Source organism: Abrus precatorius, unplaced genomic scaffold (genome assembly GCF_003935025.1).
Source record: "Abrus precatorius isolate BTA unplaced genomic scaffold, Abrus_2018 Scaffold10, whole genome shotgun sequence".
Taxonomy (NCBI): domain Eukaryota; kingdom Viridiplantae; phylum Streptophyta; class Magnoliopsida; order Fabales; family Fabaceae; genus Abrus; species Abrus precatorius.
The window spans coordinates 596,710-610,143 of record NW_020874292.1 but is presented as its reverse complement, the minus strand read 5'-3'; the positions used below and the strand labels follow the sequence as shown (position 1 = coordinate 610,143).

Here is a 13,434-nt window from a genome sequence, read left to right as displayed (position 1 = left end):
TTATTTTTTTGTAAACTTGAGTTACTCAATAAAAGTTTTTAATTCAATAATTAGAAAAATAAAATCTAATATTTATAAATAAGTATCAAGCAAACTAATTTTAACAAGAGTTACTTTTATAATAACATTTTTTCTAATGTATATACATGTGTATGGATATATATTAAAATGCACAAACACATACACACAGGGTAGGATCAAAAGACACTGTGCCAAATTTTGTAAAATGATACCTCTAATATTAAAAAAAAATAAAAAAAATACAACAACGACTTTTAATTTTTTGCAAAAGAAAACAGTAGGAAAAAAATAATTCTACTAGTGAAGATTAGTTTATCCTTATTAGTAAGATTTTTTATTTTGGCTTAACAATTTATATTTATTTATAAATAAACATTTTCTCATTATAAAATATTTTTATCATATATTTTATTAATTTTTTTGTAATAATATATTTTTATTAAATTTAAAATATATAATTTAACATATTTTACATATTTAATTGAATATTATGATATAACACATATGTTTTTGTGCTAGCTTCATATGTAAGGATATGTGTAAAAAATACTAGAATTGCATATTAGAAAGTAGTTTTAATTGTTAGTTTGTTATCATAGGTTGACATCATTTACCGTAAATATATGACATTAACTCATTGTATAATATTCATTTCTGATTATATTAGGAATAATACATTTTCTGTTTTCTCTCGTAAATAATATTACATGGAGACAAGACACACACCCCTCAAAGAAATATTAATTCCTTATCAACTATTGGTGCTACCCTTTCTGTTCAAGATCACATAGAAACACTATTGCATTGACTTTCTGATAACTATGAACTTTTTGTTGTCTCAATTTCTTCAAGATTTGATCCTTATTCAATACCTAAAATTGAAGCTCTTCAAATGGCTCAATAAAAGAAAATTAAGAAACATCATAAAATTGACAAAGTGAAGTCAACTATGTGCAGTCAAACCACTTCAAGAACTATGACAGAGATCAATCTTGTGAAGGTCATCAAGGTCAATATGGTGCTAGTAGATGTTGATCCTCTCTTGATAACTTTTAAGGCCAATTTAATTATGGCCACGTTAGAGGTAGATATCACAAATCACATTCTAATTGGATCAAACCACAACCCACGATATCACCGACTTGTAATATATTTCCCTATACAATAGCTCAAACATGGTTCACTTTAGTTATGGCACTAGTACGCTATCAAGCATATTGGCAGTTCTAAATTCCATTCTTACTCAGTTCCTACTCTTATTATCTTACATAATTTTCATTATGTCCTAGAGTCACTAAAATTTTCTTTAAGTGTTTCACAATTTTGCTGGAAAAATGATATCTTCTTTGAGTTTTATGTTGATTCTTGCCTTCTCAAGTATTAGGAGATCAGAACAATCCTTCTCTAAGGCTCGCTTAAAAAATGGGTTGTATGCCTTTGAACATGTATGGAACAAACAAGACCATAATTCTCCTCGTTATGCTTTCAGTTTCATTGTGTGTAATATCCATAATATTACCTTTGATTTGTGGCTTTTATGCCTAGGTCGTCTAGCTAAATCTATAATCAAACACATTTTAAATCGTTGTAATATTGCTATGTTACCAATAAAACAAATATCTGTGCAACTCATGTTTTATGGCCAAATTTCATCAGTTACCATTGATATTTCAACCACAGAATACAATACACCACTTTTTGACATTTGAAGACAATCACCCTTACCTTCCACCAATGGTGCACAATTATATATTGTATTCATTTATGGAATTTCTAAATGCTCTTGGCTCAATCTTTTGCATGCAAACCTCAAGTCCCTTATCTTTTTTCAATTTAATGCAATGATGGAATTGCAAACAAGATCATATATGCACCAACCCTTTATTTGAAAATATAAGGTATTGTACATTGGTTTAGCTATCCACATACGCATGAACAGGATATTAATAAAATCTTCCAATTCATGCACTGTCTATATAGGAATATCATTGGAAAGCAATGAAGTGCATTTTAAGGTGTTTGAATCGCAAATCCTCTTCTCAGCAAAGGGCAACAAGTCTCCTCACTCTTTTTACCTTCTTCTTAGAGTTAGATTGGGTATTGGGTATTTTATCATGATGATAGGCATTGCACATTTGGGGCTTTTACCTACTTTGGCTCCAACTTGATTGTATTTCCTTCATTTAATTTAAATTTAGTGTTTGATGATTTTTTTCTTAATGTTTGTTTGAATTGGACATTCAATTGAATAAATTCAGAGATTTTTTATGATTGAAAAATTAAAAACCATCATAAAATTGAAGTAGACAACTTAATCTGTCTAGAGATAGGAGTTAGAAATTGTGAGATTATTGTCAATTCATGCGTCTAATGTTTTTCTAAATTAAATATATCTATAGTGTTACGATTTTTTATTTAAGGTAAAGTTACTGAAGGATTAAAACTTAACTGTATAAATTAATTAGATCATTCAATTGAGTAGTAATTGTTAAATTGAGATAATAAGTATCAAGAAAGAACTACAATAAAAAAAAAATCTAAATTTAACCAATTCATATATCATGACAAGCATTTAAACTTTATGTTACAAAAAAATTAATTCAATATCCTAGTGTTTAATCTTTGTTCATCTTATCTTATAAAGTTAGAGTTCATCATATTACATAAAAACTCAAAAATAATTTAATTGTTTCAATTAGTAGTTAGTCTTATTTTATTATTATACTCAATACACTTGCCAATTATACTACTTTCAAGTAAATAACTATATCCTCACCAAAACTACAAGTAGTACTTTATTTCATCAATTTCGATCCAAACCCAGACCTATTTTTCTTTCCCTCTGAGTTTCCGAGGGGGCTGTGTAAGCATAAGTGTAGAAAACACAAACTATTAGTTAGAAGAAAGTAATTTTAACTATCTTATTACAATATGCTAGCATAATTACATTATAAATATAACTTATTGTGTAATATTCATGATTAAATACACATAGGCAGAAAGCCTTTTCATTTCTCTCTCATCAAATTATCTTACATCATAAATATATTAAGATCTATAAATATTTTTATTAAGGTAATTAGTCACTTAAATGAATAAATAAAAAATTACTCAATTAATTTAAAACGTTGAAAACATTACTTAATTAAGTAAGTATTGCCTTCTCTGCAAACACCTAACTCTAATTTAAAAAATATTCTAATTCCAACTTACAACATTCTAATATGGTGAAAGGACATTTAGTTTTATATAAATTGAGAGCTATAAAGTTATTAGTAGTTAACAAAAGATAATGAAATCGAGGTCATGATTCAAATAATAAATAAATTTTATAGGCCTTATTAAAAAGATTTCAATAAAAGAGAATGATAATTTTGATAACCAAAAGAAAGATAAATCTAGCATGTTAATAATTTCACTCTATTACAATTGCCACGTCAGTAATTTTTTTAATCAATATCGACTAGTGCACTTATTTTTTTATTTTCCTTTCAAGTTTCACGTTAATCTTTTAGTTATGTTATTATAAGTTTAAACATTGCACATTTACATATATTTTTAACTTTTTAATGGGTTTGCTGGTGGAGTGTTTTTCACTTTTAATTATGTCCTTTCAATCTTTAGTTAAAATTATGTTTATATACATTAGAAATAATGAGAAGTGTTCTACTAATTATTTTTAATAAAAAAATTATGCACTTTTCAATTAATTATAATAATATGATTTAAATGTTTATGATATCCACACTATCTTTAAATTTAATTTTATCAGATAAATTAAAAATAAGGGTGAGTGACACTCAAGAAAATAAAAGTCTTTATGATTTTTTGATGGATAAAAAATAATTAATAAAAGTAAATAATTTGAAGCCCATTAATTGTTTTCAGTTTTTTTGGTAAAGTTATATTGTGTATTTATTACATTTTCTGTCTAAAAAAAATGACAATAGTAAGACTTATTCTTTAAATATTTCTGTCCATATTGAGTTCTTATCCTTCAAACATTTACACACTGACAAAGAAAAACACAAAATGAAGTTTTCACAATTATTTTCTTTTATTTTCATAGTTCTTATTTTTGTTTGTAATGGTGTTGAATCTCAGAATTGTGACAATCCACCCAAGACCATTCTTGTTAGTCAGTCAGGGAAGGCAAATTTCAAAACAATTCAAAGTGCCATCGATTCTGTCCCTTCTGGAAACTCTCAGTGGATTCACATTCTGATTGCTCCTGGCGTTTACAAGTAAAATGTCTATTGTCAATTGTTTCATATATAGCATTGTCTTTGGCACACATCATTTTGCTTTCATTTTAAGACTCTAAAAATTGCAAGCATTAATATCCAGAGAACACGTCCTAATTCCCATGGACAAACCATGCATTTATCTTGAAGGGGCTGGTAGAAAATCCACCAGTGTTGAATGGGGTGACCCCCTTACACTTAATGCTACTTTGAATGTGAAAGCTAATAACACTGTTGCAAAGGGCATTACTTTCACGGTATCATCCCTTTAATTTCTTGATATTTATTTACAATATGATTATTATTCGTACCATCTTGCTAAATGAATTAAAATTATAAAAAATATTTGAAAACCATGTTGAAAATGAATTGAAAATCAAGGTAGGGTTACATTTATGACATTGTTTATACTCAAATAAGGTTCCTTTTTGTACTCTACATTCTTAGAATACACACAACAACCCTGTAATAATGGAGAAAACTAGAATCACACAAGCCAAGGCAGCTCGGATCCATGCAGATAAATGTGTTTTCATCAATTGTGCATTTCTAGGGGTGCAAGACACCCTATATGATTCTTATGGACGACATTACTATTATAATTGCTACATTCAAGGTGGAATCGATTTCATATATGGGAGTGGTCAATCAATCTTTGAGGTACCATAAAATTATATATATTTTTATTAACTTTTTGACAGATTTTCTTTTAATTTGGTTGTGAATTGGTTATGAATATGTAGGCAAGTACAATAAATTTTTCAATGGGAAAATCTGGTGTCAAAATAAATGGAGTTTTTACAGCACAAGAAAGGAAGTCACCAAATGATACAAGTGGGTTTGTGTTTAAAAATTGTAACATAACTGGCACAGGAGGAAAGGCTATACTTGGAAGATCCTTGAAGGCTTATGCCAGAGTTATCATAGCCAATTCATTTCTATCAGATGTTGTTTCACCTGAGGGTTGGAGTGCTGTAACCTTTGCTGGTCATGAGTAAGATTTTCCATTTCATATTTAACCCATTATTCTTTTTTTTTTTGTTACTTAAAATTAATTATCATTTGTATCAGTTGAGCTGGTTGAGTAATTACTTGATTAACATTATCTAATATGTTTATGTTTGAAATGAAAATTAACTACAGAGACACCATAACATTTGTAGAAGAGGGAAACAGAGGAGCAGGAGCCAATAAATCTAAGCGTGTGCCATGGATGAAGCACTTAAGTGGACCTTCACTTTCTCATTTCTTGAATCTCTCTTTTATCAATGAAGAAGGCTGGATTGCAAAATTGCCAGTAAAGATCTTCGTTTGAATAACCTCTTTTTATATAAAAGCATTTTGCTCTTTGCTTTTATATTTTGCGAAAGTGTGTATTGATATTAGATGGTAAATTTGAATATTTATATTATTTAATAAATTTTTATAAATATAACAATTGTTAATGTAATTAATAAATTATATAATATTATCTTAATAATTATATATATTAAATTTCGTATAATTTGAATATTTATAATTATTTTATTGAAATGTTGATATTTGTCTATATTTTAATTAAATATTATACTTTAAAATAAAGTAGAGAAAAGAGTTTAGATTCATTGATAATTATATTATTTAATAATTTTGTATAAAATACAATATTAATCAATCAAATTATTTATTTGAATTTTTTATATTAATTTTTTAATTTTCTATAAAAATAAAATTATCAAATATTTTATGGCATTACTTTATTTTCCCATACATTATATTTTTAAATATAAATAAATATATAATATCTACAAATATTTAAATTATATAAAATTTGATATACATAATCTATTTAATAGATAAATTGTTTAAATCTTTATATATATATATATATATATGGATTTTATACTAGATCTTACCTTATTTGATAAATTTTTTATTAAATAATATATTAAAACTAATTGATAGATTAACATAATATATACTATTAAATGTATGAAAAAAATATCCCCTTCATTTTACCTTTTAAATTTAATACTAAACACAAAAAAAAAAGTAGCGAGAAAAAAATCAATTAATTTTATTTTGTCATAATTGATAAGGTAATTAATTGATTTAAAAGAGTAAAATAACATTCAAGAACACATTAAATTATTTTACCTTAAAATAAAAGCAATTTTTAATAGTTATCACTCTTTATAATAAATTTACGATAATAAATTTTTAAATTTTATCCCTTTTTAAAACTATTTTTTCATCACATTGTTGTATTAAATATTAATACTGAAAAAGTTTTAACATCTATAATAATCTTTCTCTGTCTAAAAAATAGTCATTTAAAGTTGTGTCATAATAACTAAAAAATAAATTTAATTATCTTATTTTTATTAAAAGTATTATGAAATTTTATTATACCTATTTTAGAATTTGTTTAGATGACAAATAAATAAAGAAGGTAAAAAATGATTTTTGAAATAATAATTATATTAAGGATAAAATTAGCAAATTTTTTAAATTATAAAAATACTATAATTTTAATGAAATAAAATAAAATAAGTTAAAGTCTATTTTTTAAAGAAAAATGTTTATTGAATAACATTTTAAAATAATTTTATACAAATGCACTAAAATGTTTTTTTAATAAACATGTTTATTTTGCTTAAATAAACATTTAAATTACTCAAATAAATTAAAATTAATTTATTCGTCTCACAAAAACACTCATAGATAGATAATAAAATTAATTTTCTGATACTTATAATATTGATTGTATTTTATGATAAATAATGGATATTATAGTATATACTAAAAAAAATCATGCTTAGATTGGTATTAATACAATCCAACCCATTTTTGTTTGAAAGATAAAATTCCCAAAAGAAAGATGTGACAAATTGGGAATAACATGGATTAAATCCAGCTATGCTTCATAAAATGAAAGGGAAACTCAAATTGTTATAAACCAGAATCTATTTACAAACCAGAATGCCTTAATGAGTTTGTATAGAAACATAGTTTGCATAAAAGTTTTGTCAACTTTCAAATACATAGAATATGTTTTTTAGCTTCTTCACATTTTCATGTTTAATCTAATCTAAACTCAATCCCAACTTTTATAATTTAATGCAAACAAAGAATTAATTTAAAAGTATAAAAATATTGAATATAAAAATATTTAATGCAAACAAATTCAGAAATAAATATTGAAATTAATTTATAATCGAAACATTTTAAAAATAAATAAATAACAATGGCAAAGTCATAAATCACATCGCAAAAGAAAATATCATAAAAGATGTCTTCACATTTATGAATAAGATTTAAGGTTTGCAGTAAAAATATTATTTTATAAGTTTAAAATAAGGGCGAGTGACATTCAGAAAACTTTTTTTTTCTTTTTAGTAAAAGGAAAGAACAACTATAATTGTTACAGTATCTGAAGACCATTAATTATTTAACATTATTTGTTCGTTTTTATTTCTTATAATATATTTTATGTATAAATATAAGCAACTGTAACATTTTTTAGACAGTACTTACCATTGTATTGTGATCTTATCTTTTCACCATTTTTTCATACGAAAAAGAAAAAAAATTAAAAATGCAATTCCCACAGCTGCTTTGTACCATTTTCATAGTGTTACTCTTTGCTTGCAGCATCTCTGAATCTCAGAATTGTGATGATCCATTGAAGACCATTACGGTTAGTCTGTCAGGAGAAGCAAATTTCAGAACAATTCAAAGTGCCATTGACTCTGTTCCTATTCAAAACTCTCAGTGGATTCACATCCAAATTTCTCCAGGAGTTTACAAGTAATCTATTTTCTTTTCTTTTCAGGATTCTACTCTTTAAATTAAAAAAAAAATGTTCATACTACAATAAACATTATATATATTTGTAACAGATTTTAAAGCTGATTAATAGAAATCATTAATTTTTAATCAATTTTATTAGCATACTTTATTTCTAAAAGCACAGTTTATTTATTTTAAAAGAATCAAATCTTAAGTCTAACCTGAATTGTTTAACATTTAGCTTGCATTTATATAAGGGTCTAATAAAGAATGGTGTGGTTCATATCCAATACAGAGAACAAGTGTTAATTCCCATGAACAAACCTTGCATCTATCTTGAAGGAGCTGGTAGCTTGCACACACATATTGAATGGAATGATCATCTTAATGCTACTTTTTGTACAGAAGCAAATAACACCATTGCAAAGGGCATTACTTTCACGGTACCATTACTTTCAAGATTTTTATTGGCTTGATTAATATACTTTTTACTAAATATTTTTTCATACTTATCTTTTATTTAATCTCCTTAATTATTTCGATTTTTTTTATCATTTTAAATAGTGAAAAACTTTCATTTAATCATCATCAATGTTATGAAATTTTCATTTAATTCTAGTAATGGGGGAACCAAATAAAATATTTGTGATATTTAAAGGGATCAAATAAAAAAAATAGAATGGATATTTTACATTAAATATATTTCACAAAGATCCATTTAAAAAATAAAAAGTAAAAAAAAAACTAAATAAAGATTATGGATTTTTCAAATACTAAAAACTTAAAATGAGTCATATTTGTTTTTAGCATTATTATTATTATTATTGTTATTATTGTTATTATTATTAATTAATTAATAAGAATACACTATTTTCTTAGAATACACTCAACCATCCTATAACATTGGATGAAAGCAATATCACACAAGCCGTGGCAGCTCAGATCAATGCAGATAAATGTGCCTTCTTTCATTGTGCATTTTTAGGGGTTCAAGACACCTTATGGGATTGCTATGGCCGCCATTACTACCATGGCTGCTACATTCAAGGTGGAATCGATTTCATATTTGGAAATGGTCAATCAATCTTTGAGGTATAATAAAATTAGTTGTGTTTTATATTCTTTAAATGAAATTACCTAATTTTCTTAAAAATGTATGTTTAGTTTAATGAACTTACTTTTAAAATAATTATTCTTTTCATTCTGTTCTGATTGATGTTTATTAGTTTTGTTTTATTTTAATTGTCATTGCTCAATAATAATTAACAATATATTATCTTTTTAAAATTTCAATCACAAAAATTAATTGATGTGTGTCTTTAAATAATGTCTTAACAATTAATTAGTGCAAGAGAAAGAAATACAAAAGGATATTGTGCAGAAGTAGTAATATATTTGGTTGTGAATATACAGGAAAGTATAATAAACTTTTCGATGGGAAAAAATGGTCCCAAATGGAATGGGATTATCACAGCACAAGAAAGGGATTCTCCAAATGATCCAAGTGGGTTTGTGTTCAAAAACTGTAACATAACAGGGACCACAGGAGGGAAAGCTCTGCTTGGAAGATCCTTGAGAGCATATGCAAGAGTAATTATAGCCAATTCATTCCTATCAGATGTGGTTCTACCCATTGGTTGGAATGCTCGAACCTTCCTTGGCCATGAGTAAGATCTTCATCTTTGATTTTTCAGTCTTGGTTGTTTTAGATCAATATAATTATAATTAGTACACTCTTTTCACTTTAAAACTGTGCTCTGATGTATTTTACTGCAGAAAAACCATCACCTTTGTGGAATTGGGAAACAAAGGACCAGGAGCAGATCAAACAAAGCGTGTGAGATGGATAAAGCACTTAAGTGAATCTGAGCTTCTTCAATTCTTGAATATTACTTTTATTGATAAAGAAGGGTGGATTGCAAAATTACCTAAATCAATTTTCATTTGAATGGCTATTATACATTGGCTATGACAACGCCTTGCACTTATATATAAGCTTATGATATTCTTTGCAAATGTATTATCTATTATTCATATGAAATCTTGTGCAGTAGGACAATTTACAAAGTCACTGTCTCTCTCTTTTTTTTACAATTTATTGCTTACAACTTTGAGTTAAGGAAAAAAAAATTTATGGAAAGATGAAAATATTTTCGACACACTATGTATGAAGATTTTTCAAAATAATATGGCAAAAAAACAATCTGTCAAATTTGATCGTTGTTCCATATTACTCATGGGAACGCTTGTAATTATCTCAAAATAAGTTAAAGAAAAACAATGCTCTTTAAATTTTACATTTCATGCAGCATTATTAGACCAACACTATTAAATAGTTTTCTATTCTTAGAAGTCCAAGGCAGGTCAGTCCAACGTGTTATTAGGCCTAAAACAAATTTTAATATTAGTCCTTCTAGGGAAAAGTTATTTTATTAAAATTGTTACAATTTTATTAAAAAATATCTTTTAAATATTTTATAATGTAAAATTATTTAATAAATTAATATCATTAATTTTGTTTAATAAGTTTTTAATTGTTAGTAAAATTAATTCATTAAAGTGACATTAAAAACAATGATTGTAAAAATAATTTATGACTCCCTTAAATTTTTAAAGTTTATTTCAATTAGTTTCATGATCATGACACTATCATAGGCTTCATGTGATAAAAATTTATTAAATAAGTGTACAAATAAATTGTTTAATGTTTATCCAAAGCATTTTAAAAAATTTTGTTAATTTTTAGTAAAATGATTTTCTTCTGTATATCAATATTTTTATTTTCTAATTCACTAAAATTATTATTTTTTAATTCAATACATTTTTTAGAGCATATAATATAATATATCAATCAAAATATTATTAATTTATAAGTTTTAATACAATTACACATACAAAATTTAATTTTAAATTAAAATACGTTTGACAAAGTATTTCAGTTTATTACCTTTTATATGATACGGTGTACCAATTTTAGATTTCACGTCTAGTTTTTTTTTTTTTTTTTTTCTGTTAAAAAAGAGTCAATATCGAAATCTTCCATTCTTGTCGTGTGTCCCAAGTTACTTTCCAAATTCCTAACTGCAAACTTGTTTCCTCTGCTTTCACAAAGAGAACGCTTTCAGTAGCAACCACTGTCACATAAAATAGGGAAGCGTGATTCAGACATGAAAGGAACACATTGACATGCCATTTTTTGCGTTTTTCATTCCCTTACTTACCAAAATGACTCTTCAACGACCCCTTTTCACTCTTCTATAAAATGCTTTTACATGGGGCACGCAAAGCGTGTGCTCACAGAAACTGACAGAAAAAATACCACATTTTTGTTCAGAAAACAGTGGGAATCCAAGTTGGGTTAACCTTGCTGCGTTGAGCTTCCAAAAGGGTATTTGAAAACCTTTGAGGGAGAATGGCTCAATGGCAGAGTGATTCGGATGAGGGTATTGACTACATGTTCAAGATTGTCATGATTGGGGACTCTGGTGTTGGAAAGTCTCAGCTTTTGAATCGGTTTGTGAAGAACGAGTTCTACATGAAATCAAAGCCCACAATTGGGGTTGAGTTTCTCACCAAGACCGTGGTCATGGATCACAAACTAGTCAAGGCTCAGATTTGGGACACTGCTGGTCAAGAAAGGTCCAATTTTTTTCTCCTATACATTTATTTTAAAATTTTTTTCTCTCATTGGGCGTATCTTTGTTATATTGAGCTAAATTGTCGTTTTTCTATGATACTAATTAAGGGCTCCTTTGTTTTAAAGTCAAGTTGAATTGATTTTGATAGAATTAGTTTTGAACTGTTGGACGTAATTGGGATTTATGCCAAAATTTTTAACCGTAGATTTTTACCCGAACGTGTTTTTTTTGTTGTTGTTGAAAAGTGTAAGAATTGATTTTTCAATTGTAAACCAAACAGGCACTAAGAATACCCTAAGATCTGAGAACTAGAAGTTAAGATCTGATCTTTTGAGAAACAAAAACCAGTATAGTTTCTGAATGTAATCAAGCCAAAAGATGCTAGTAATGAATTGTGAGCCTACAGAATTGGGAAAGTGTGTGATGGATTTTAAGTTGTTTGCCAATTGTTCTTGATTCTGGGTTATATTGGTTACTTATCTATGATGTTGTTGATTTGGTTCCCAAAGGTGCCCTTCAAATGCATGTCTATTTCATTTGCCTGTGACAATGTTGGCATTCATCACAGGTACCAGGCAATTACAACTGCGTATTATAGGGGTGCAACTGGTGCCTTACTGGCATATGACATAACCAAGCGCCAATCCTTTGACCATGTTGAGAAGTGGTTGGATGAGCTACGGATACATGCGGATAAAAATATAATTGTCATGCTTGTTGGCAACAAATCTGACTTGAGTTCTAGTCGAGCAGTGCCTGTTGAGGTAGCCAGAGACTTCGCGCAGCAGGAGGATCTTTTCTTCATTGAGACTTCAGCACTTGACTCCAGCAATGTGGAATCAGCTTTCCTTGGTCTTCTCTCGCAAGTATATAGAACTGTCAGTAAGAAGCACATCCTTGTGGATGCACCGGAATCAAATTGGGATAAAGTAAACCTTGAACTTGAAGGAACAAAAATTAAGGTCCCATTCCAAGAACCTGGATGCCAAAATGCTAAAAGGAGATTCAGTTGTTGCAATATATTTTAAAGTTTCTTTTCACCTAGACCCACCTTTGTCTGGGTAAGGGCTATTTCCTCCCTCCCTGTGCTTTTGTGGATTTTTATGTATACTTTGCCCTCAATTTTTTTACTTTCTCATTTTTCTGTACTTTACCCTTTAGGAGATACTTGTTGGGCATAGTTTTGAAGGAATATAATATGATGAATTTGAGTAGTCTATTCAATGTATCTAGAAGCAGCTCCTTTGAGATGACTATTACTCAAAGCAGCTTCCCAGGAATGCAAATAGGACATATTCTCTTAGTAATACATGACAGGGAAAATGCCTTTGTTTAATATTATGAATAAACATGCTCTTGAAAAAGCCTGATAAACAATCCGTTTTAAAGATCTGGATTGTTATATTTGTCTGAAGCATTTCCTTGCTAAAGAAGTCATCCCTGTTTCCAGGCACTAGATTTTTAGTGTTGTGTTTTCATCACGTACTGGATTGATCTCAAGATTCTCGACAGATTCTCATTTATGTGAATTTTTAATTTCCATTTAGGATCTCAACACATTTCTATGGTTCAACCTCATTGCTATATAGTGGTAATTTTTATCCTTTAACCTACTAGATGCAAACAGGTGACGCAGAAGTTGAAACTTCTAAGGAGTTTGTGGGACAAAAACAAGGTTACCATCATTAATATTAAAATTGAGATGTGTTTTTGTTCCTCTGCTGTAGATAAATGGGGTTTACATTCCTCTAGAATTCATG

General features: G+C 27.6%; 3 protein-coding genes across 3 annotated transcripts; all 3 read left to right on the top strand.

The window, feature by feature from the left end:
* The first annotated feature begins 997 nt into the window (after nucleotides 1-997).
* LOC113866618 (probable pectinesterase 29) lies at nucleotides 998-5,263 on the top strand. Its single transcript, XM_027501438.1, has 5 exons — nucleotides 998-1,105; nucleotides 4,126-4,265; nucleotides 4,369-4,522; nucleotides 4,713-4,925; nucleotides 5,009-5,263. Exons 1-5 carry the CDS (start codon nucleotides 998-1,000, stop codon nucleotides 5,261-5,263), a joined length of 870 nt encoding a protein of 289 aa, XP_027357239.1.
* Nucleotides 5,264-7,842: 2,579 nt separating this feature from the next.
* On the top strand, nucleotides 7,843-9,984 carry LOC113866591 (probable pectinesterase 29). The gene is made up of 5 exons (XM_027501413.1): nucleotides 7,843-8,054; nucleotides 8,278-8,479; nucleotides 8,916-9,128; nucleotides 9,450-9,703; nucleotides 9,813-9,984. Exons 1-5 carry the CDS (start codon nucleotides 7,843-7,845, stop codon nucleotides 9,982-9,984), a joined length of 1,053 nt encoding a protein of 350 aa, XP_027357214.1.
* Nucleotides 9,985-11,448: 1,464 nt separating this feature from the next.
* LOC113853238 (ras-related protein RABA4d-like) lies at nucleotides 11,449-12,994 on the top strand. Its single transcript, XM_027483754.1, has 2 exons — nucleotides 11,449-11,675; nucleotides 12,243-12,994. The coding sequence occupies exons 1-2, from the start codon at nucleotides 11,449-11,451 to the stop codon at nucleotides 12,700-12,702; spliced, it is 687 nt and encodes a 228-aa protein (XP_027339555.1). The 3' UTR covers nucleotides 12,703-12,994.
* Nucleotides 12,995-13,434: the final 440 nt, after the last annotated feature.

Excerpts from the sequence above, each read along its gene's own strand:
- LOC113866618 (XM_027501438.1), top strand. The coding sequence starts at position 998 with ATGACAGAGATCAATCTTGTGAAGGTCATCAAGGTCAATATGGTGCTA. Across the intron at positions 4,266-4,368 it reads ATTGCTCCTGGCGTTTACAA|AGAACACGTCCTAATTCCCA; the intron begins GTAAAATGTCTA and ends ATTAATATCCAG. Across the intron at positions 4,926-5,008 it reads GTGGTCAATCAATCTTTGAG|GCAAGTACAATAAATTTTTC; the intron begins GTACCATAAAAT and ends ATGAATATGTAG.
- LOC113866591 (XM_027501413.1), top strand. The coding sequence starts at position 7,843 with ATGCAATTCCCACAGCTGCTTTGTACCATTTTCATAGTGTTACTCTTT. Across the intron at positions 8,055-8,277 it reads ATTTCTCCAGGAGTTTACAA|CTTGCATTTATATAAGGGTC; the intron begins GTAATCTATTTT and ends TTTAACATTTAG. Across the intron at positions 8,480-8,915 it reads CAAAGGGCATTACTTTCACG|AATACACTCAACCATCCTAT; the intron begins GTACCATTACTT and ends CTATTTTCTTAG.
- LOC113853238 (XM_027483754.1), top strand. The coding sequence starts at position 11,449 with ATGGCTCAATGGCAGAGTGATTCGGATGAGGGTATTGACTACATGTTC. Across the intron at positions 11,676-12,242 it reads GACACTGCTGGTCAAGAAAG|GTACCAGGCAATTACAACTG; the intron begins GTCCAATTTTTT and ends CATTCATCACAG.